The sequence below is a fragment of the Drosophila sechellia genome, chromosome 3R (assembly GCF_004382195.2).
Source record: "Drosophila sechellia strain sech25 chromosome 3R, ASM438219v1, whole genome shotgun sequence".
NCBI classification, from domain to species: Eukaryota; Metazoa; Arthropoda; class Insecta; order Diptera; family Drosophilidae; genus Drosophila; species Drosophila sechellia.
The window spans coordinates 1,670,880-1,692,989 of NC_045952.1; the positions used below are offsets into that span (position 1 = coordinate 1,670,880).

The 22,110-nt window shown below is 37.7% G+C and overlaps 1 protein-coding gene and 1 long non-coding RNA gene across 5 annotated transcripts in view; one reads left to right on the top strand and one right to left on the bottom strand.

Annotated features, from left to right (window-relative positions):
- Positions 1-21,709, bottom strand: part of LOC6620331 — an 88,998-nt gene extending 67,289 nt beyond the window's left edge. Inside the window, exon 1 of the mRNA XM_032723202.1 lies at positions 21,226-21,709. Coding sequence (XP_032579093.1) covers positions 21,226-21,482 — 257 coding nt within the window. The 5' untranslated portion in view covers positions 21,483-21,709. The remainder of the gene's footprint in view (positions 1-21,225) is intronic.
- Positions 19,082-22,110, top strand: part of LOC6620772 — a 31,828-nt gene continuing 28,799 nt past the window's right edge. The window contains exon 1 of one of the 4 annotated variants that reach the window (XR_004362220.1): positions 19,082-19,185. This is a non-coding gene — a long non-coding RNA (uncharacterized LOC6620772). Of the gene's footprint in view, positions 19,186-21,820; positions 22,106-22,110 lie in introns of those variants that run through there. The other 3 variants (XR_004362219.1, XR_004362218.1, XR_004362221.1) reach the window with 3 other exon arrangements.

Genomic DNA, 22,110 nt, shown 5'->3' on the forward strand with positions numbered 1-22,110 from the left:
ATTTGGCTTAAATATTAACAAGTATGAAATTAGTCTACTGCACAGTTTTGGCGGCTGCATGACCCAACATCCTCCCCCCGTTGGAAGCTTGTGTTCCAACAGAGTCCTCAAGGGGGAGCAGACACAGCTTGTTCACTGCCCGTCTTATTACTCTAGACGCGGTCCTCAATTCTGCAACTCGAGCGACGCCGTCTCTGCCAGGAATCAACTGCATGACTCTCGCCAAAGGCCATCTCATTGGGGGTAGATTCTCGTCCTTAACAAGAACGACGTTGTCCACGGCTGCGACAGGCTTTGGGGTGCGCCACTTGGAACGCTGCTGGAGCAACGTCAAGTACTCTTCCTTCCATCGCGACCAAAATATATGCTGAAGAAAGGAGATGCGCTGCCAAGAGTCAAGCCGATTATAGTTTAGGCCCGTTATATCTGGCTCGTTAAACGACGAAGGCGGACCACCATTGAGAAAATGCGCCGGAGTGAGGACATCTAGATCGGCAGGGTTCTCTGAAATGGGAACTAAAGGTCTGGAGTTAATAACTGCCGAGATGTGGCAGTTATTCGGGTGGCGGCCATCAAAGTCCAACGACGAATTCCGGAGGCGACCGCCAACTCTAAGAAGTCCAAATTGATCCAGGAACGGCGAGAGCGATGATATGGGACTAGACGAGGAAACTCTTCCCAGCGTTTTTAGGGACTGCAGGTCCTCCCATAAATGCGCGCGCTGCACCAACAGCAGATGTTGGAATTTCTCAACGTTGGAGAGGTCCGGATGGCTGTCGATTATGCTCGTGAACACGGAGTAAAAATCCGACCAGTTTGCGTAGCCGCCGCCAAACGTTGGCAGCTGCACAGGCGGCAACGGCATCGGCCTCGGACGCGGCTGCGTTTGAGGACCACTACACTGGTGGGGCACAATACCTTCCGCAAGCGTTGAGTGCGGCGCGAAATGCACATTGCGTTTGGCTATTTCCGCGCGCAAACTAGCCTTGACTTCAACGATGAATTCATAGAAAGACTCGCTCATTTCACTGCCAATTTCGTTGAAGTCCAATTCCTCCAGTTCTGTATGCAGAACATTGAAGGCACTTTGCAGCTCATCAATCTGCTCCAGCCTCACCGTAAGAGTGGATTCGTCGTATCCGCTTAGCGTCTCATTAGACAGCGACGTTTGTAGCCTCTGCAACCTGCTGAACAGCGCATTGGCTTTGCGCTTCAAAAAGGTCACCCTGTTTTTTTCACCTTCAGCGGGCATCGCAACAAATCGCCTTTGATTCGGTTCAGCGGGAAGATGAACACAAAATAGATGCCGAAAATGCAAGCGGGGTCAATGCACGCAACGATATGTGTAGCAATGTTTGTATGTACGCAATGCTAGCTCGCTTAAACACACCGAAATCTCCACTCACTTGTCCAACCGATTGCGCTTTAATGTATATATATTTATTTATAAACGCGATAAGTGCATTAATTACTGCATGCAACTTAACACGATCACGTCGGGGTCACCAAATGTTGAGCTATTGAGCTTTTTCAATAGCTGTTGAGAATAATAAAAAACCGAAAAAGTTTGTTTTATTACGACAGTTTTATTTTGCGAAATAGCGATAATCTACGATAGCGACAATGGTAAGGTTGGTCTTTTCCGAAACGCGACGAAAAGGCAATTGGCGGGCAGGCAGCCGAAATGCAGCGCCCAAGCTTAGCGTAGGTAGCTAACAACAACAAAGGAATGAGCGCCGTACAGATAAATGCGCGCGAGAGCAGCGGTTTGCACGATGGGCATGCTACTGATAATTTGGCTTAAATATTAACAAGTATGAAATTAGTCTACTGCACAGTTTTGGCGGCTGCATGACCCAACACCCACATTATTGAAAAATTTTTCAATGTTTTTATAATTTTATTAGACTTATAAATTTCTAGCGATTGGCAAAAACCCTTTTTGCCACGCCCACTCTAATGCCATTAAGCCGCCGAGTTTTATTCCCCAATATCTATCGAAAACCCAGAAAATTGGTAAAAGTTCGCGTTTGCATTCACTAGCTGAGTAACGGGTATCTTATAGTCGGGAAACTCGGCTATAAAGTCATTTTTTCTTGTTTTTATTGCGAATGAATTATTTTGGTTGTTTTCTGTCTAACTTTTTAATATTAATAGCTGACTGGTCTTTTTGTTCACAAATTGTTCACGAAATTTACATAACTTACCTTTTTTATAAAATTTAGATAATTATACCTTTGTAGGATGTTCACAACAAACGTCACAAAAGTTCCTCCATGGCGGTTTGTGATTTAAATTCGACGATGAGGGCTTACCTCGTTGTGAAATTCTAGTTGACAGACCCTCTCGGCATCTCGGCATCGAACTACAGATGGCTCAAAAAATTACTGCTTTCTGTCGGGTATGGCTTATTGGGTATAGGCTTAGCAGGTATTCAATTCGTCTGATAAACGAACTACGTCTGTTTGGCTCTCCAGAGAACTGCGGCACTTGGCGAATTTGTCGAAGATGTTGGGATATATTTTCAACGGATAATGCCATTTTAGTTTTTGTAGCTTTAGTTTAGGTTTGTAGCTTCGATTCTTGTTCACAAACTGCTACAGGATGTCGATATATTATTTTATACCTTAGTCGCGGTATCAATTTGCAAAGCGGGTGATTAAATAAGGTATTTGATATAATAAGTATTTAATATAATAGGTATTTAATATAATATTTGATATAATAATTGTAAAAACTACCGATTCACTTTGTTGCGGAAAATTCGCGTGCACAATCTAATAAATAACTTGGTCAGGCTGGGTACATATTCACTTTATTGTCAAAGAACTATGGATTTATAACGATTTTTTTCCCCACCAGATGCGCCAATCAAATATTAAGGTATTCAATAAAATAAAAAACAAGCTATAGTCAAGTTTCGCGACTATCAGATACCCGTAACTCAGCTGATGTAAATGCGAACGAGCAATTTCATATTTTTTCAGGAATATAGTTACAATATCTATAGTTAAAAAATTTAACAATTGTTCAAAAGTGTGGCAGTTTTAGGCGAAAGAGTGGGCGTGGCAAAAAGTTTTTCGGCAAATCGATGGAAATTTACAGGACTAATAAAATTATAAAAAAATTACCAATAATATTTCAAAAATGTGGGCGTGGCAGTTTTGGTCAGTTTAACAGCGTTAGAGTGGGCGTGGCATAAAGTGTTACGGCAAATCGATAGAAATTTACAGGACTAAAAAAAATATGAAAAAATATCCAACAATTTTTTAAAAATGTGGGTGTGGCAAAAAATTGTTTGGCAAAACGGAAAAATTTACAAGACTAATAAAATTATAAAAAAATATCCGAAAAAATGCCGAATGCGAAGACTCCCGTATTCGAATTCTTTTGTTATTGTTAGGGGAAATATTAAACAAATGATCAAACTTCCATTTTACAATTGATATATTCCATAACAAGATTCAGAAATTTATTTAAATTAGTTTTTTATCCACACTTTCAAATATACATACTCAGCTTTGTCTACTAACTAACTAACTAACAGTTGTTGCGAATCAAAATGACGTGCTAATGTAGGTAAGTAGTAATACATACAACTCCTACAGTATATTTGAGTAATTGGTACTGTTTCTGGAAAGACAACTAATAAGCCACCACTTATAAAAAGAAACACGCTCAAATTGGTTGTATTAAAATATATTTATGCTCACTTTTATTCGGATATGCAGACTGACTTAGCGAAAGCTTGGCCTAGACATATATACCTATGGGCATACGATAGATGAATAGATAATGCGACAGCTTCAGTGAGAGAAGAAAGAAGGGAGAAAAGAAATGGGCAGAACGGCTGGTTTCGCGACGGCTCTCATGATTAGACCCGTAGCTGTACGGACTATAGCTACTCTTATGACGCCGTCCCACCGGGTATGACTTTCTGGAGGCGCTCCAGCCTCCATCTCGACGGCGGAATGTTGTTCTCTTTCACGAAAACTATGCTTCCAAATCGTATTGACGCTCCACTTGCTCCTTTCTTACAGTAGGGACAAGTATGGGCAGCTTCATCTTTTCCAGAAGTGTTGTTGGATCTGGGTCACCTGATGCCATCTGCTGGGGCGGCCTTCGCGAAGAAGAGTGATGTCGGGCTCAGGTAATTTTTTAAAGTTTGAACCCTTTAGGATTTGCGACGGAGTTAGCACCTCAAGGCTTTCAGGATTTTCTGAAATTGGACAGAGTGGACGGGAGTTAAGGATGGCAGAAATCTCATAGGCAAGAGTTCTTAATTCTTCGATGGCTAAGGTGAAATCATCGACGACTTTGTAGATGTGAAACTTAGCTAACTTAACAGCAGCCTCCCACCGAAGTGCAGGGCACGCGGAGGGATGAACTTCGATCCCATCAGCTATGCAGGTCGAAGGTATGAATGCCGTGTGAAGTTCGATCAAAAATAGCTTTCGTAGTTCGGTACGCTCGCGCTTTGCACCGACAAAGCTTGTAGCATTGTCACTCCAAATGGTACCCGGGCTGCCTCGAGGACTGAGGAATCTGTTCAGCGCTGCGATAAAAGAATCCGTTGTGAGATACTAGAGAACGTCCAAATGAGCTGCCTGTAGAAAAGCAACGCCTGTGGCCCTACATGTCAATTTTTCTGATAATAAACAATGAGTGCCTTGGTGACTGGATGATCCTTTGGTAAAAGTATTGGATGCCTTCAATCGTAGTTAAAACTGAAGTCTCCCACCGACTGTAAGTAACCCATCGGAACCGATTATAGGCCTTAGCGAAGCCAGATTGCTTTTCTGTGGAACCAGCTTACCCTGGCTCAGAAATCCACACCCTTTTGCCAAGTGGACCTTCTGAATGCTCCTCAGAAGGAGCAAGCTGAGATGATCTCCTCCACTGAAAGTCGACCTTTTAATTGCGTAAACTTGGCTCTGCAATTTGAAATGAAACGATGAATATATGCAAATACGCGCTGCAACTTATGGAAAGAGTTTAGGAATTTTAAGTTTGATGAATTGTCTATGCAAACGGTTCCACTTAGAGCCTCAGAGCAAATCCTTTACTGCATGCAACAGGGACGGCTAATTCGAAGAGCTTTGCGAAAGCTCGACGGGGTACATCTTCGCGAAGTCTGCCATTTAAACCCATCGGAACGTGATGCCATGTTATGTCTTTGCCATCTCCTGAATTTTATCGATTCTGTTTGATACGTATACGTTGAACTCCGTCGCTTGCCATCCTGCGACGCCAACACAATAGACAAGTCGACAATGTAAGGCGCAATCGTAATCTATGGATTCCATGACGTTTACGATTAGCTCAGCCCATAAAGCACTGCGGAAAGCTATAATCTTGAAATTGTCCCTTAGTGGAGCTTCTCTTGACTTGGCACAAAGGAGATGGACTTTCGATTCTCCATTATTTCCAGATCCAGTCTTCGATCGCAAGTATAAGCACGCTTCATAAGCTGATATGCTAGTATCGCAGAATCCATGCAACGCAAGGGAAGACCTTGGATGCTTTATGAATCGTAGAAAGTTTAGTTCTGTCAACTCCCCCCTGACGAAAGAATTGGCTCTGGCAATGCGTCATCGCAATCCACGACTGCACTCCGTAGAGATCGCAGAAAGATCTTAGCTTTTGTGGCAATTGGGGTTATTAGATCAAGTTGATCACAGAATTTGGCTATAGTTGACAATGCAATCCACTTGGTTTGTCGATGATTGGACGGTATTTGAGAAAAAAAAAAAAAAATAGAAGTTTATCTGAAGCCGGATCCCAGACTAAACGCATTGCTTTGGCGATATCCGATCCATCAGGAAACTTAAATAACTGCTCCTTGTCGCAGTCAGACTTTTCTTCCAGGGCTGCTGACTCCTTCGAACACCATTTACGGATTGGAAAGTGGCCACGCGTCAGTAGTTCCTTCACCTGACGAAGAATTTCTATTACCTCCTCAACTGAGTAGGCTAAGCTGTATCCTTGTACCAGCTCTTAAATTAATTTATAATTAATATAATTAATTTATAATAAGTATAAACCAAGTAGGGCCAGAACTTAAGGAAAGCGTAATACATTCGTTATGCCAATTTGTAACAAGAGGTCGCGTGGTTAGATGTTTTTAATATCCAATCCTATCGCATACTCATTCATTTATCCTATTACAATCCAGACAATTCCATGACAGAAATCCTGTTTTTCATATGTAATTTTCATATTTTCCCTTAAATAATGTTGGAACAACATAAGATGATCATGTCTATTCAACTGTGCAAACGGTTCGTCTCCCACTGCAGGGTATTTAGCAATTAAAACAGGCTTTCATGGTTTATCATATTTAGACCATTTAATACTTAAATGATGACCATTCCTTAATACACAACTAATTGCATGCATTGTATCCATTATTCTTTGATTTGATGTGAAATATTGCTGTGTATTTATGCTTTATTTCAAAATTAATTACAAATTAATTTGGGTTCATTGGCTTAAAACTGTAAAACATTATTACTGACTAGTATTACCGGAAATCCAAATATTGGAATATATACTCTTATATATCTTATATAACAAATACTCTTCAATGGCTTTACCCATTCTTTCTTTCTGTTTCGTTTGCCAATAAAATTTACTCAGATGATTTAAAACTTCGAGGTCGATGAATAAGGATGTCTAAGTAAAGGCGCTGAAATGGTCGTTGCTATTGATATTGATTACACTTAAAAGCAGCTAAACCATCATCCTGTTGAGTTTTTTTTGTACACAAGTCCATTACCACAGATGTGAAATATGGGTATTTATATATTTTTTATCAAATGTTAATGTTATGGGTCTTTAAAGGAGTCGGGTGTTAAATCTATTTTCGGACCACAACTGTCTACTAACGCAATCACCCTGCATACATACGAGATTAAGCATCTGTTACTATATGATCACGACCTTTACGATGGCTTACTCCTCAAACTGGCGTGTTCAGTACTATAATAATAGCGAAACTTTTCTTTGTCTGGGCGAAATTTGGGTTGTGAAGCACCGGAACTTAAGTTTCAGCATATCAAACGAGTAAAATTCAAAAACTCTCTAACGGGCTCTGCAATACTTGCAAAGTAGATTACTTACTCAGTAGATTCTACCTTGGATGGCTCTGTTGCAAGACCACCTTGACCGATAACATATCAAAAATATTTAATCTCAGTTACACAAAATTGGCTTTTGTTTAGATACAGAGTACAATTTCGCTTCCGAAATTGTTCACCCAGACGGAGTAAAACTGCAAAATGCGCTTAAATGACCGAGGAAACGACACACAAATCAGCAAGGTATCCGAAAATTGAAGTCATCCATCGTTTGAGGTGCACTACAAAGGTCAAATGACAATACCAAAAACTGTTAAAGTAGTCGACCTTGTCTCGTAAAAGCTACAATGCCTCTTGACGATTTTTCTAGCGGCACTTTTCAATAGCGTATTTCAAATCGATTTTTGAAATATGTAATGTTTGCTTTAGGCAAACAAAGGTTTGTTTGTCAAAGGTTATGCTTCTTTTTTGGTGCAGTCAGCATAAGCATAACTCTATTTCACTTTATTTCTCTATAAGGCCTAATGCAACCATTAAATCGATTTCTGCGTATAATAGAGTTTCAACTTTAGGTGAGACTAGATAAAATCTTTGGTTGACAGCTGATACTTGCCCATTGTCCAAAAGCATATGAATTTATATATCTGTTCTGTTTGTGCTACTAAAAGTGGTTCTTTCTGAAAATAATTTCTAAACAAATATTATTCCTGCACCGATAAACTTTTCTCGAAACCTGGATTCGTTTTCCGCACTGTCACCGGGCTCTTTTCATATTTCAGCCATTGTGCTTCAAGGGGGAAGCATTGCTCTCAAGGGTACCCCAATACGTTTTGCGCCATTTCTTTGCAATATATACTCACGCCACATGCAACATTTCTTGTCTAATCTCAAATAACAGATTCCAGGTAAGCATTTCTACTAACTAAGCATCTTCTATAGTCTTTGACATTTGGGAAGCCATGGCCATAATAGCATCTCGTTTATCTTCTAAAATATCAAATTCTTTTCAATAGTTCGTATACCCGTTATTCGTAGAGTAAAAGGGAATACTAGATTCGTTGAAAAGTATGTAACAGAAGGAAGCGTTTCCGACTATAAAAAGTATATATAATCTTGATCAGGATAAAAAGCCTAGTCGATCTAGCCATGTTCGCCTGTCCGTACGAACATCGAGATCTCAGGAACTTTGAAAAGATAAAAGGTTGAGATTCAGCATACAGATTCTATAGACAAAGAAGCAGCGCGAGTTTGTTGACCCATGTTTCCCGCACAAAACTGCCACGTCCACTCTTTTGAAAAACGTGTTTATATTTTTTAACATTTTTATTAGAATTGTAATTTTCTATCGATTTGCCATATTTTTCTGGTATATCGATAGATATTGGGGAATAAAATGAGAAAAAACTTGTTTCAAATTGTTCAAAAGTGTGGGCGAGACCGTTTTGGGGCGTTAGAGTGGGCGTGGCGAATAGCAACTCTATAATTCTTAAGTATACACGATTAGTACTAGTCTTTATATGTTTGTAAATTTTAAAATTTCAAGTAACAAAATAAATATTTCATTTGTCCGATACAGCAGCAGACATTTCCTTCATTAACAAAAATTCTCATGTATTCAAAGAAATTCAAAAGGAAAATATTGTTAACATACAAATTGAACACGGTATAATCAGGTACAAACAGATAAGTAAATAATACCTTATAATTTCAATCTAGTAACATACAATTTTACAATACATTGCGATAGAATAATTGGTCTGGATTTTTAAAAAAATTTTAATTGCAAACTAGATTGTGAACCATTGGATCATTAGTGAATACTTCGACCCAACAATTTAAAATAAACAATTCATGTTCCAATACAATTAATTTCTGGCAATAATTCAATACTATTACCAGCAAGATCCGCAGGTTTTCGAACATTAGAATTGAACTGTACTGAAGATAGTGTTTTGATTCCAAACCAGGAAATTACACCTGGTATATAAGTGTGAAACACAGTAGAAACATCCAAAGATACGTTTGTCCGGTTACTGAATACAGCAAGAACCGACCAATTGATTAACGTAAACAATTTATAAGACGAATCACTTTCAAATTACGAAGTTATCCAAACTAACAGTGATTCGAAAAAAAAAAGAAGAAGTCATGGCTCAACTGAGAAGAAATTTTTCGTCACTATTTATATCTCAATTAAGTGAATTATGCGCAAAATACAGCGATGTATTCAGACTTGAAACCGAATCAATAACAACAAGCAATTAAAAAAATTAAGACTTAAGGATAAAGAACCATGCATATATTAAAAACTAAAGCATAGCCATCAGAAAGAAAATAAGAAACTAGTGGGCAAATTAATACAAGGTAATATCATTGAACTAAAGACACTAGAATAGAATATGAGAGCTTACATTGAGGAAAGGTATTGAAACTATCAGATAGCACTGTAATCTCGAACACATAACATGTATCGATAGTACATACAGGAGTCGCTATCGAATAAATATCTTTCCATACGCATATACTCAATCAAAGCGGACCTGTTTTTACTCAAGCGGGAATAATCTTCAATAATTATTATTATTATGGACCGATTCAATGCGGTCCCAGTGAACTGCGTATTGTGGACTCCAATGGGGTGATCCATACTCAAAAATCGGACGGAAATAAATAATGTTGCGGTCCTGTAAGGATCATCAAGTTCCATTGACCACCTTTTTATAAAACCAAGCACAGCCCTGGCCTTATTGACAATAGTCGAAATATGGTCAGAAAATTTAAGTTTAGGGTCCAGAAGAACATCAAGATCATTAAACCGTATTATTCTATCCAAAGAGCGCCCCTTAATGTGTAAGACGTGTATATTGAGTTGACACGACGAAAGGTCATAACTTTACACTTTGAGCCATTTAAGTTTAATATATTATCACGGCACCATATTTGAAAGCTATCTAGATCGGATTGTAAGTCCAAATGTCAAGAAATGTCCTAATGCTGGAAGCATAAAATAATATCGTCCGCGTAAATAAGTATACGCGAATGATTTATTACTAAGGGAAGGCGTTTATATATATCGATAAAAAATAATAGAAAGCTTAGAATTTGAAGATAATTTTTGAAGCCCTGTATTACTAAGAAAGTTAGCTCCAAAAGGTTAGTGGTTGTTGATCGGCGTTTCATAAAATCTTTCTGACATGCTGATATAATTACTGCAAATGAGAAGTGATAACATTTTCAAAAAGCTGAAAGATAGCCGACAATATAGAGACTCCCCTGTAATTGCCTGCATCCACCTTTTTATGGAGATCGCAAAGGACTCTTTCAATATATGGGAAGATGTGAAAGATAAGGTAAACAGTTTCAGAAGAGCCTTACACACGGCGTCCGCACAGAATCTAAACACACAGCCAGGGATTCCGTCGGGACTTGGCGAATAGACACGCGTAAAACGCTGAAGATCGTAAAGGATCAGGGGTTTGTTTAAAGTGTGATAAAATATTAAACTCGACTTTGATATCATATATGGTGTTAACGAAAAAAATAAAAACTGTTACCGAACCTGTGCGAACTGGAACTTACAACGGCTTTAATAGTTCTTGTAACTCTGAGCATTAGGCACGGTGAAATTTAAGCCAGCAGTTCAGCCGTGGAGACCTGATGATCATTTGGTAGTGGCTGCGGGCGTTCTTCTTAGGCAGCTTACCACCAGCGGCGTTCTTGACGGCTTAAGGCTATCAGAGCTCGACGAAAACAATCCTAGCTACATCAAAATTGTTGATCAGTCCTTTCAAGGCACCTTAGGCCTGGCGCATAAACGATTTCATCTCGTTCGCAACCTAGGTAATAGTATTTTAGATTTGGGCACTTAGCTAGGTCATCACTTTCTGCCGCTAAAAGCAGCGCACTTAGTGTGCACCATTTTATCACACAGCCAAGAAGTCATTGTTGGCTGCTCAGGTTTTATAATCTGGCTGCATTTGTTTTGAAAGCAGACAACATTAGTTTGAAGTTTATGCGATTGCTTATATCTAATGACTACTGTAACCCAAATTCTGGTGATTTACTTTTTTTGCTACTCTGGTCGCCTTCTTGCTTGGACCCTGCTTTTCTCCTCTCTTACATATAGATTGCAGCCTCTGTATTCAGCAACAGAGCAACCCATCAATTTAAGGCTTTGTTTTAAGCAAGTTATTATAATAAATTCATTATTATTATAAATTCATTCAATAAAAATTCAGAGAAGCGAACAGTAGAGTCGCTTTAAAACTTAATAATAATACATGGCGACCGTGAAATGGGTCCTGAATGGACGTAGGATGGAAGCGCACAGGATCTTAAAAAGAGATTAACTACAACTCGATCAGAGGCAGTGAAGTAGTTGGATGCCATCGATGCAGACTTCCCTTATTGTGGATTCCAATTCAACTTCCAATGGAGACGACCACGAACAACAAATGCAGCAGAACCGCCATCTCCTGCAATAAGTCCCAGTAAGTTGAGTGGTATGTGTGGAAAAAGAAGCGGTGTGGTACATCGCCTTAAAAATGGAAAGGCAACGTTTCTAAATTTATTAAACAATGAAAACATACCTAGGAATGTAAAAAATTTACTATCGAAAAGAAAGTCACAGAAAGAAGACGCGCAATTCAATTCAATCACCGGAGGAGAAGAAGATTCCGGCGCTAGAAAAGAAGTGCCCAGACGATTGTAAAGGACCGCTTTGTTCGCTATACTATGAGTATACTTGCACCGCAAGTATAGCAGCCATATAGGGCGTAGATCCGGCAGCACTACAAGGAGTGCACAACAAAAATAACAATAAAATAACAGTATTCTACGTTTTTGAGCGACATTATTAAAGTTGTCCATTTGTCGCGTGACCTGTAAAGTCACGTAAAAATGTAGGCAAGGATTTTTGTAAAAAAAAACGCAAAAATTGAGCATATGAACGATAGCCGAATAAGTAAGTCGGTTGAAAATATCGGTTCAGAATATTCATACCCAAATATGGGTTTAATAGATTCCAAAACGGTGGACTCCACGGTGGACAACGGTGGACACCGCAAACGTAATTAATGAAGTAGAGGTGGAAGCACCCGATTATAAAAATAGGTAATATTTTATTAGGTATAATTCTTATTTGAATGCTATATATGCATTCACGAAAATATACAAGACACACAATAAGTGTCTAAAAACGAAATATGTATATCGGTAGAGCAAACGACCTAGACAATATCGAGACATATATATGTTAAATAAAACAACACAAAAGAAATATTAAACAAATGTTGAACATGTCAAATAAATAAATATACAAAAAAAATAAGCATTTTTTTATACACACAAAACATTTATACAAGATAACTTTTAATCAGTATAAATTCCCAAAAGGTATGGAATGGGTAGAATTGTCAAGGGAAATTAACAGACAAATTTGATAGAGCATATAAATGCATTAATAAAGAGACTGTAATAATACCCTATCTGTTAATAAACCATATAAAGACGCTAGTAACACAGTATAATCAATTAGTCGACATTGTCGATAAATACAAGGATAGCCTTACATCAGATTATAAGAATCAGTGACATAAATTGTTACTTTCTCTAATAATATATAAAGAAACATTGGTATTATAAGATATATAGATATAAATATTTCCAATGATTTTCTACCGCATGCTAAATTTACAGAAAGTAAGTTTGCAGAACTAGACGAATCACACGCTATAATTCAGACTGAATCCGATTTAAAGTCTATAGTCGAGGAAGACAAAATGTCTATTACACCGACTGAATTTTCCAAACTAGCCATATCACTCATCACAGTGTTCGATGGAAAGGCTGAAAATTTAATAAGTTTCATAAATTCTCCGACTTTAGTAGATTCGATGAAAAATTTGAAAAATTCAAGTAACAAAACAAATCTTAAATTTTTTCCGATACAGCAACAGACATTTCCTAGATTCAAGAAAATTCTGATGTATTCAAAGAAAATTCATAAGGTTGAGGCACGAAAAGGTAGGTAAATAATACCTTATAATATCCATCTAGTAACCAATTTTACAATACCTTGCGATGGAATAATTGGTCTGGATTTTTAAAAAAAATTTAATTGCAAACTAGATTGTGAGCCATGTGATGATTAGTTAATACTTCGACCCAACCATTTACAATAAAGAAAAATGGATATATTAAAAACTATAACCATCAGAAAGAAACTAAGAAACTAGTGGGAAAATGAATACAAGATAATATCATTGAACCCTCTGTGTCTGAATGTAATAGCTCGCGTTTGTTAGTACCAAAAAAATCACTCCCTGGTTCCGAAGAGAAACAATGGAGATTAGTTATAGACAAAAATAAATAAAAAACTGTTATCCGAAAAATTTCAACTTCCTAGAATTGATGACTTTTTGGATCAACTAGACGAAGCATTTTTCATGCCTTGACTTAATGTCAGGTTTTCACCAAATTTAACTTGAAGAGAGTTCATGAGATACAATGTCATTTCCAACGAGCAATGGCTCATATTGCTTCACGCGACCATCTATTGGGTTAAATAGCTGGGTTTAATAGCCTAATTCATCGCAGAGAATGATGACAATAGCATTCTCAGGTTCAGAACCTTCCAAGGATTCCTTTATATGGACGACTTTATTGTCATTGGATGTTCAGAGCAACACATGACCAAAAACTTAAACAATGTCTTCGAACTGTGTAGGAAAAATAATCTGAAGCTACACTTTTATTCCAGTAACGTTTTCAAAAAATATTATTATTTTCCGGATGTTCTAATACTAAAGTTTGTTGTACAGAATATCGCCTTTCTCAACCAATTTTATAAGAAGTCTCTTTCTCAGGTTCCAATGCGGATGTATTTTCGCTTTACCAAAACTTTCATAGCCATAATTTTCTATTGATAGTCTTTCCAGTCTATATTCGGCTAGTATTAAATTAAATAGGAGTAGTATCCCTTTTCAGGAAAACAGGGAGAGTCTCAAGCCAATAACTAAACTTTTTAGAAATTAACTGTGCATTCCGGCCAGTCCAACAGAATCTGATAGAACCTTCAGTAAAGCTGGTCAGATTCTATCTGACCGCAGAGCACCGCTTAAACCAAAAGTAGTAGACATGATACTTTTTGTGAACAAAAACCAGAAACAATGATCTCTTGTTGTCTTATTATGAATATAAAAAAACATTATTTTGATATTACTACATATTTTGAATACAGTGTTAATTTAAATAATAGTTACATTGAAGCAAATAAAACGTTTTTGGTTTTGTTTCAAAAATGCATTTTAATTGCTTTGCAGGCTCTTCTGCATTTTTCTAAAGGGCTACTGTAATATGTTACGTTAAATTATAGTTCCATTTTTTTGTTTTTTGAGACTATCGATGTTTTCTTAGAAAACCATTAAAACCATCGATAGTGCCAACCAGCTCTATTGCCAAATTGGTAGTTTCTGTAGACGTTTTCCCTTACAGGTGCTTTTTAGGACATCTCGACCTGTTTAGTCAGAAACAAAGATTATTTAATGGACTAGCACCTCTACAACATAATTATATTGCTTCTGTTGAAATTACGTTATAATTTAAATAAGCTTTATATGTTTTGATCTGGCAACGCTCAATTATAGCTTAAGAAGTCATTGTGAAATTCCTATTACTCAGTTTCAATTAAACCGTCAACTACACCACTACGTTCTTGTGTTTATTTGCTCGGTCGGTCTAGAAGCACATAACGGTTGTCCTGATCGTACGGTAAATAACTAACAGTTGGTTATGGGCCTTTAGCAAGCTAAGTTTTCGGTTTGAATAATTCAAAGTAAATTAAATGGACTAACACGCGTCCGGTTGAAACTCGAAATAAATAAAAACTAATTTACGGAATTCGACAAAATGAGTGTGTCAATTCAAATAGAAAAATTAGGCGACGACAATTACGACGTATGGAGCATTTTAATGCGTAGTGTGCTTATAACAGCAGATCTATGGAAAGTCGTTTGTGGCCAATATGTAAAGCCAGAAGATGGCTCTGAAGATTCCGAAAGATGGAATATGCTCGATCAAAAGGCCCTGGCAAGTTTGTTTTTAAATTTAAAAGCAACGCAGTTAATGCATATAAAGGCATGCACAACAGCAGCAGACGCATGGAAAAAATTGTGTGATGTACATTTGCCAGGTGGCCCGATCAGAAAAGTGCAGTTATATCAAAAACTATCAAGGCTGAGAATGCTTGAAGGGGATAACGTTGTTCAATATGTCAATAAATTTGCTGAAACAGTCAACAAATTAGCTGAGATGGACATAACAATTAATGATGAATTAAAAAGCATCATGTTGTTATCCAGTTTACCAAATTCGTGGGAAAATTTCGTTGTAGCGATCGAAACACGCGACACGCTGCCGACGTTCGAAACGGTAAAAGTGAAGCTTCTGGAAGAAGGAGCGCGCAAGCAAGAGAGGGACGATCGCGAAAGTTCTGTCCAAGCCGTGTATGTACATACAAAATTACATGGAACTGCAAAGCAAAAACAACGCGAAGAAAATAACCTTGAAAAACATAGTTTCAAGGGAAAATGCTACATTTGCGAGAAATTCGGTCACCGAGCACGAGAATGCCCGAACAAAGAGAGGCATAAAAAACTAGGGGAAAGCAAGGAGAAATCAAACTGCTTGATGCATATTAGTGCTACCACTCAAAGGAAAAACATATGGTGTGTTGATAGTGGTGCCACGTCGCATATGTGTTGTGACAAGGGATTGTTTACATCTTTCGTTAATAAGGAAACATCGATTATGCTAGCAGCTGATAAATTCGTGAAATCGAGCGGCATCGGGACTGTTATGTTTAAATCACAAAATGTAAACATTGAATTACGAGATGTAATTTACGTTCCATCATTGCATATGAATTTTTTATCAGTGAGCAAGTCCGCGGAGTACGAAAACATAACTACTTTTGATAAAAAGGCGGCGGTGATAAAAAACAAACAAGGTGAAGTGATGATGAGAGCAATGCAAGAAGACAATTTGTATTTATTTACAAGTAGCTCTAAAAACGGTGCGGTTCATTTGTTGAATGATTCTTCTCGCATGGCAACATGGCACAATCGTTTTGGTCATTTAAATTTTCAATGTTTAAAAGAAATCAAGGAAAAAGAGCTAGTAATTGGCATGGACGTTAAAAATATGTCGGTGAATATTAATTGCGACACATGCAATATGGCAAAAATACACGTATTGCCATTCCCACAGAATAGCGAGAGAGCTACGCAAAGTATACTGGAACTAGTTCACAGTGACGTGTGCGGGCCAGTGAATGTTAGTTCTTTAGGCGGCAACAAGTATTTCGTCACGTTCATAGACGACTATTCAAGGAAAATATTTATATATTTTATGCATGCGAAGAACGAAGTGTTTGATAAATTCAAATTGTTCAAATCATATGTCGAGTGCCAAACGGGCAAGAAAATAAAAGCTTTGCGAAGTGACAACGGGACAGAATATGTAAACCGGCAGTTTACAGAGTATTTGAACACCTGCGGCATAAAAAGGCAATTAACGGTTCCGTATACACCACAACAAAACGGCGTCGCGGAACGCGCTAATCGAACGATCGTCGAGATGGCCAAAAGTATGCTGATTCATGCGAAATTAGAGGAGTTTTTGTGGGCCGAGGCCGTGTCCACAGCTTCATATTTGCGTAACAGGTGTCCTTCCAAAGCACTCATGGGCGCTACACCCTTCGAAATATGGCAAAATAGGAAGCCATCCGTTAAACATTTGCGAGTGTTCGGATCTCGCGCGTTTGCACTGGATAAGACAAGAAAAAGCAAGTTCCAGGCAAAAGGAAAAGAGTATATATTTGTAGGATACTCTTCAACAGCTAAAGCTTACCGTTTATACGATCGGGAAAAACGTATCATTGTTGCACGTCGTGATGTCAAATTTGTAGAGGGTGAGTTTGATAACACTGAATCTAAAAAATGCACTATTTCGGAACAAAATAATGACTTCGCTACAAACATCATTCACCTTGAGTCAATCATCCAAGTACCAGAGCAGCAGCGGCCGGCTATGCCCATGGTGGTCGAGCAGAGCAGTAATCCTTACGACAGCTATGACTCCGGTGAAGAGGAGGAGGAGTTTGTAAGCGCAAGCGATGAAAAGCAAATTCTCACTGAGGAGGAGAACGTACCAGACGTACAAGAGCAAGAAAGCAACGCACCTAGACGTGGACCCGGCAGACCAAAAAATTATTCGCAGTGGTAAGTCCGGTAGACCCAGAAAACAATACAACAGCCTCAATTACATTGAAAACATTGAGACGCCACAGTGCGTTGGAGACGCTTTACGGGGCGAGCATGCCCAAGACTGGAAGACGTCAATGCAGAAAGAATATGATGCTCTCATTTCAAATAACACATGGACATTGTGTGATTTACCTCCAGGACAGAAGGCCATAGGATCCAAGTGGGTCTTTCGCGTCAAAAAGGATAAAGAGGGAAATATACAAAAGTTTAAATCAAGACTTGTTGCTCAAGGTTGTGGGCAAAAGATGGGCGTCAACTATTCGGAAACGTTTTCTCCAGTAATCCGCTACGAAACCATCAGAATGCTATTCGCTATAGCAGCAGAAAAACAGCTATGCATGCACCAGGTTGACATATCAAACGCATATTTAAACGGCAGACTTCAAGAAGAAGTGTATATGAGGCAACCACAAAACTTCATTGATGAGAAGCATCCAAACAAAGTATTAAAGCTTCAAAAGGCGATCTACGGACTTAAACAGTCTGGGCGTGTCTGGAATGACACATTGGACGAAGGTTTAAAGAGCATTGGTTTCAAGCGCAGCAAAAATGAGGCGTGCCTGTACGCAAAGCAGCAGCAGCAACAACACAGCTACATTGCAGTATATGTCGACGATCTAATCATCATCAGCTACGACGAGAACGAAATCACCGCGATTAAGAGGAAGATCGCAAATAAATTCGACATACATGATGGCGGCCAACTAAATTATTTCCTTGGCATGGAAATCCAACGAGAAAGTACAAGAGGGTCGATTTCGCTATGCCAGAAGCAGTTCATCATAAACCTATTGGATGAATATGGCATGCAAAATTGTCGTCCCGCAGCTACGCCGCTAGACCCTGGTTATAAAATGGGTTGTAGAAATGAGAATTGTGTCAAGGTTAATATAACACAATTTCAATCATTAATCGGTTCCCTTATGTATTTGGCAGTCTTGAGCCGACCAGACATTTTGCATACAGTGAGCAAACTGTCGCAAAGAAATACTGATCCACACAGTGAAGACGAGACTGCAGCGAAACATGTTTTGAGATACCTTTCAGCCACGGTTGATCTCAAAATCACATACAGCAAGTCCGGCGAACAGGTAAAGGGCTTCGCCGACGCAGACTGGGCAAACGACCTGTCAGATCGAAAATCATACAGTGGGTATGCATTCTTCCTTGGAGGCAGTGCGTTTTCATGGACTTCAGCTAAGCAGAGCGTCGTCGCCATGAGCAGCACAGAAGCAGAGTACGTTGCTTTATCCACGGCTGCAAAAGAAGCGGTGTATCTTCGCCGTTTGCTTTTAGAGATTGGATGGTCATTAGATGGACCAATAACCATATGTGGCGACAACATAAGTTCTCATCATATTGCGAAGAATCCAGTACACCATAAACGCACTAAGCACATAGATATTAAGTATCATTTTGTTCGTGAAAAAGTAGAATGTAATGAAATAATTCTTGAATATGTACCCACTGATAAAAATGTTGCAGATGTACTAACGAAAGGCTTGTGTAAGCAAAAGCAACAGATTTTTGCTAAGTTGCTTGGATTAAATTAATTTTCGTTTTACATCACATATATATAGCTTAAGAGGAAGTGTTGAAATTACGTTATAATTTAAATAAGCTTTATATGTTTTGATCTGGCAACGCTCAATTATAGCTTAAGAAGTCATTGTGAAATTCCTATTACTCAGTTTCAATTAAACCGTCAACTACACCACTACGTTCTTGTGTTTATTTGCTCGGTCGGTCTAGAAGCACATAACGGTTGTCCTGATCGTACGGTAAACAACTAACAGCTTCTTTAAACCCATTTTGCCTTTCCGTAAAATTAATTTCCATTTTCCCGCTATTTAGTACTGATCTTAGTTATCACTTGCGGGACCTTAAACAGCCTCTGTATCTTCGTGGTGCGGGCGTGACAAATTTAGAAATTTACAAGATTAATAAAAACATAAAGAAATATCCAAACAATTTTCAAAAGTGTGAGCCTGACCGGTTTGGCGGCTTTAGAGCGTTAGAGTGCGCGTGGCAGATCGCAATCGTGGGCGTGGGAACATAAAACTTCCGCTCTGTCTATGTCTCTAGAATATGTATGCTGAATTTTAATCCTTTACCTTTTATAGTTCTTGAGATCGAGACGTTTATACAGAAAGTCGGAAATGTCCAGATCAATTCGGCTATTTCGCTTACTACTGCCTCTTACATACTTTTCAACGAATCTAGTATTCCATTTTACTCTACGAGAAACGGGTATAAAAACCGGTGCTGTGGTTTTCGAATTCGTTTGAATTTTTCGATTTGTAAAACGGGCATTTTTGCCTGAGCGAAATGAAAAGTAAATGACTTTTTTATATCAAATCAGATCTTATTTACTAAGGGGAAAAAAATAGTTTACTCAGTGGTCTATTGACGTTTATTCCACATCACCTCAATCAAGATCATCATCATCATCATTCTGCCACTTAGTTATTTTATAACAAAGGTATTTTTGTCTCCACCTCAGATTTGACAAACAACATTTTGCCGTCGGCACAAAAATTTTCCTTAAACCCATTATATGCGGAAAAAGTCAGCTGGGTAATGGACAAATTTTTCCAATAAGCCCTATCGAGTTCAAAGAAACGTTTGGGAAAACCAGATGAAAAGCCTAAACGCGCATTAATATAATCTTTCTAATCACGAGGATGTTGAAAAATTAAGGAAGAAGACAGCTCTGATACATTGCGCCCTGTAATTATATAATTACTAATTTAAGGTTCAAGTATTACGAAAAAAGCCTTTCATAAGCCAAAACATAAGAGAGAATGCTATAGTCGACTTCCCCGACTATCAAATACCCTTTACTCAGCCAGTGTGAATGCAAACGCTAAATTTAATCATTTTTCTGGGACTCGATAGATATTAGAGACTAAAAAAAGAAAAAATTAAAAAATTGTTCTCAAAGTGTGGGCGTGACCTTTTTGTGCGTTTTGTTGGTGAAAGGAGGGGCGTCGCGAAAGTGTTTTTGGTATACATATAAAAATTGGCAAGACAAACAATAAAACGAAGAAAAATCTAAACATTTTTCAAAAGTGTGGTTGCGGCAGTTTTGGGCGGTGTAAGGGCTTCGAGTGGGCATGGCAATAAGTTTTTTGGCAAATCGATAGAAACCGCCCATCGCACCTTTTCAATTTATTATATAATATTTTTTCAGTTTAAGACAACATGCTACAATATATTTTATACAACCACTGTAAATATACACAAGAGTTGACTGCGTAAAGATGATATAACTCATTCCTATTGTTAGTTTGTAGGTTTTTGTAATGTGAGTTTTATTTGTTGCTTTTTTTATTAAAAACGAACATGGAATTGAATGCGAAAATGCTGTGACTTTTCAAAATATAATAAATAAAATAAAAAGAAATTTAACTGTTACTTCTCACAAAATCGAATCGTATGTAATAATGTAATGGAGCGCCCCAACCAGAAGAAGAATCCGCTAAACCTTTTGATTGCCGTATTTTTTATCCCCTTTGGTACGGTCCCCTTTGCCTGATATGCTTGCACATCAAAACAGGGTATTACAAAAAATGAATCCTTATTATTAGAAATTTATACATATATAATATATATATAATATAAAATAATATAATAATATATAATAATATATATATAATAATATATATATATATATATATTCAAATAAAACCAATAATAATGCATATAAATCTCGTCATTATTAAAATACTTTGAATATAAATACAATTCTCGCTGTGTAATTATTAGTTAACCATTTTGCAACCAGAAACTGTTTTATTTACAACAATATAATTTCTTACCTGATCTGTATGTTTCCGTATCTCGTTGAATTTTTTGATTTTGTAACAGTTTTAAAATTTGTGTTTGCACTTGCTCCACCACCAAAATAGCTGGCACTTGTACGAGGCAAACGATGATTTACGTTTCCATTTCCTGCAGGAGTTCGCGAGGTATCACTAGCGCTAGTAGCGTGGGCGTATTTATAAGAAATGTGTATAAAGTAATAGCACGTTACTACCAGAGCCATTCGGCTAATCTTTTTTCGAAGTGCCACCATGGCTTTAAGATATTTTAGTATATGCCTATTAATGTAGATTTGTTTGAAACTGAGTCCAAACAGCTCCCGTTTAATCGCACAATGTAAACATTTATTATTTTGATTATTTATTACATGTCTCCTAATAATATAAAAACTTTAAATTAACTATTTCCTTGCAATATTTTACAGTTAATCTCTGATTTTTTGCAGCAGACGATCGCGACAGCGAAAATAGAAAATTTTTAATAGTGGAACCAACAATCAACCACGAGCAACTATTATCCAACATGCCCAGAAACACACCACAGTGATAGATACTTAGGAACTTGTTTACTATGTTTAAAAGTGAGAGTTGCTTTTCTGTTTATCATAAAGACACACAAGCAGTCTACAGATATATGTGAATTTATTTTGTTGTACTCAATAATCATAAGACAGACTTAGCGTTCAACAAATTGAAGAATTATTTACAACTGTGTATCTCACCGAATCCTTTATTTAAAGAAAGTAAACAATACATATCTTCTATTCAAGTGGGAACCCAGTTGGAAGTTTTCAAACAATTAAAAAAATAGTACTTTCAAATGGGCTAAAAAGCGAAGTTTGCAAATTACTAATCTCATAAAATAAGTTTCTTTCGGGTACA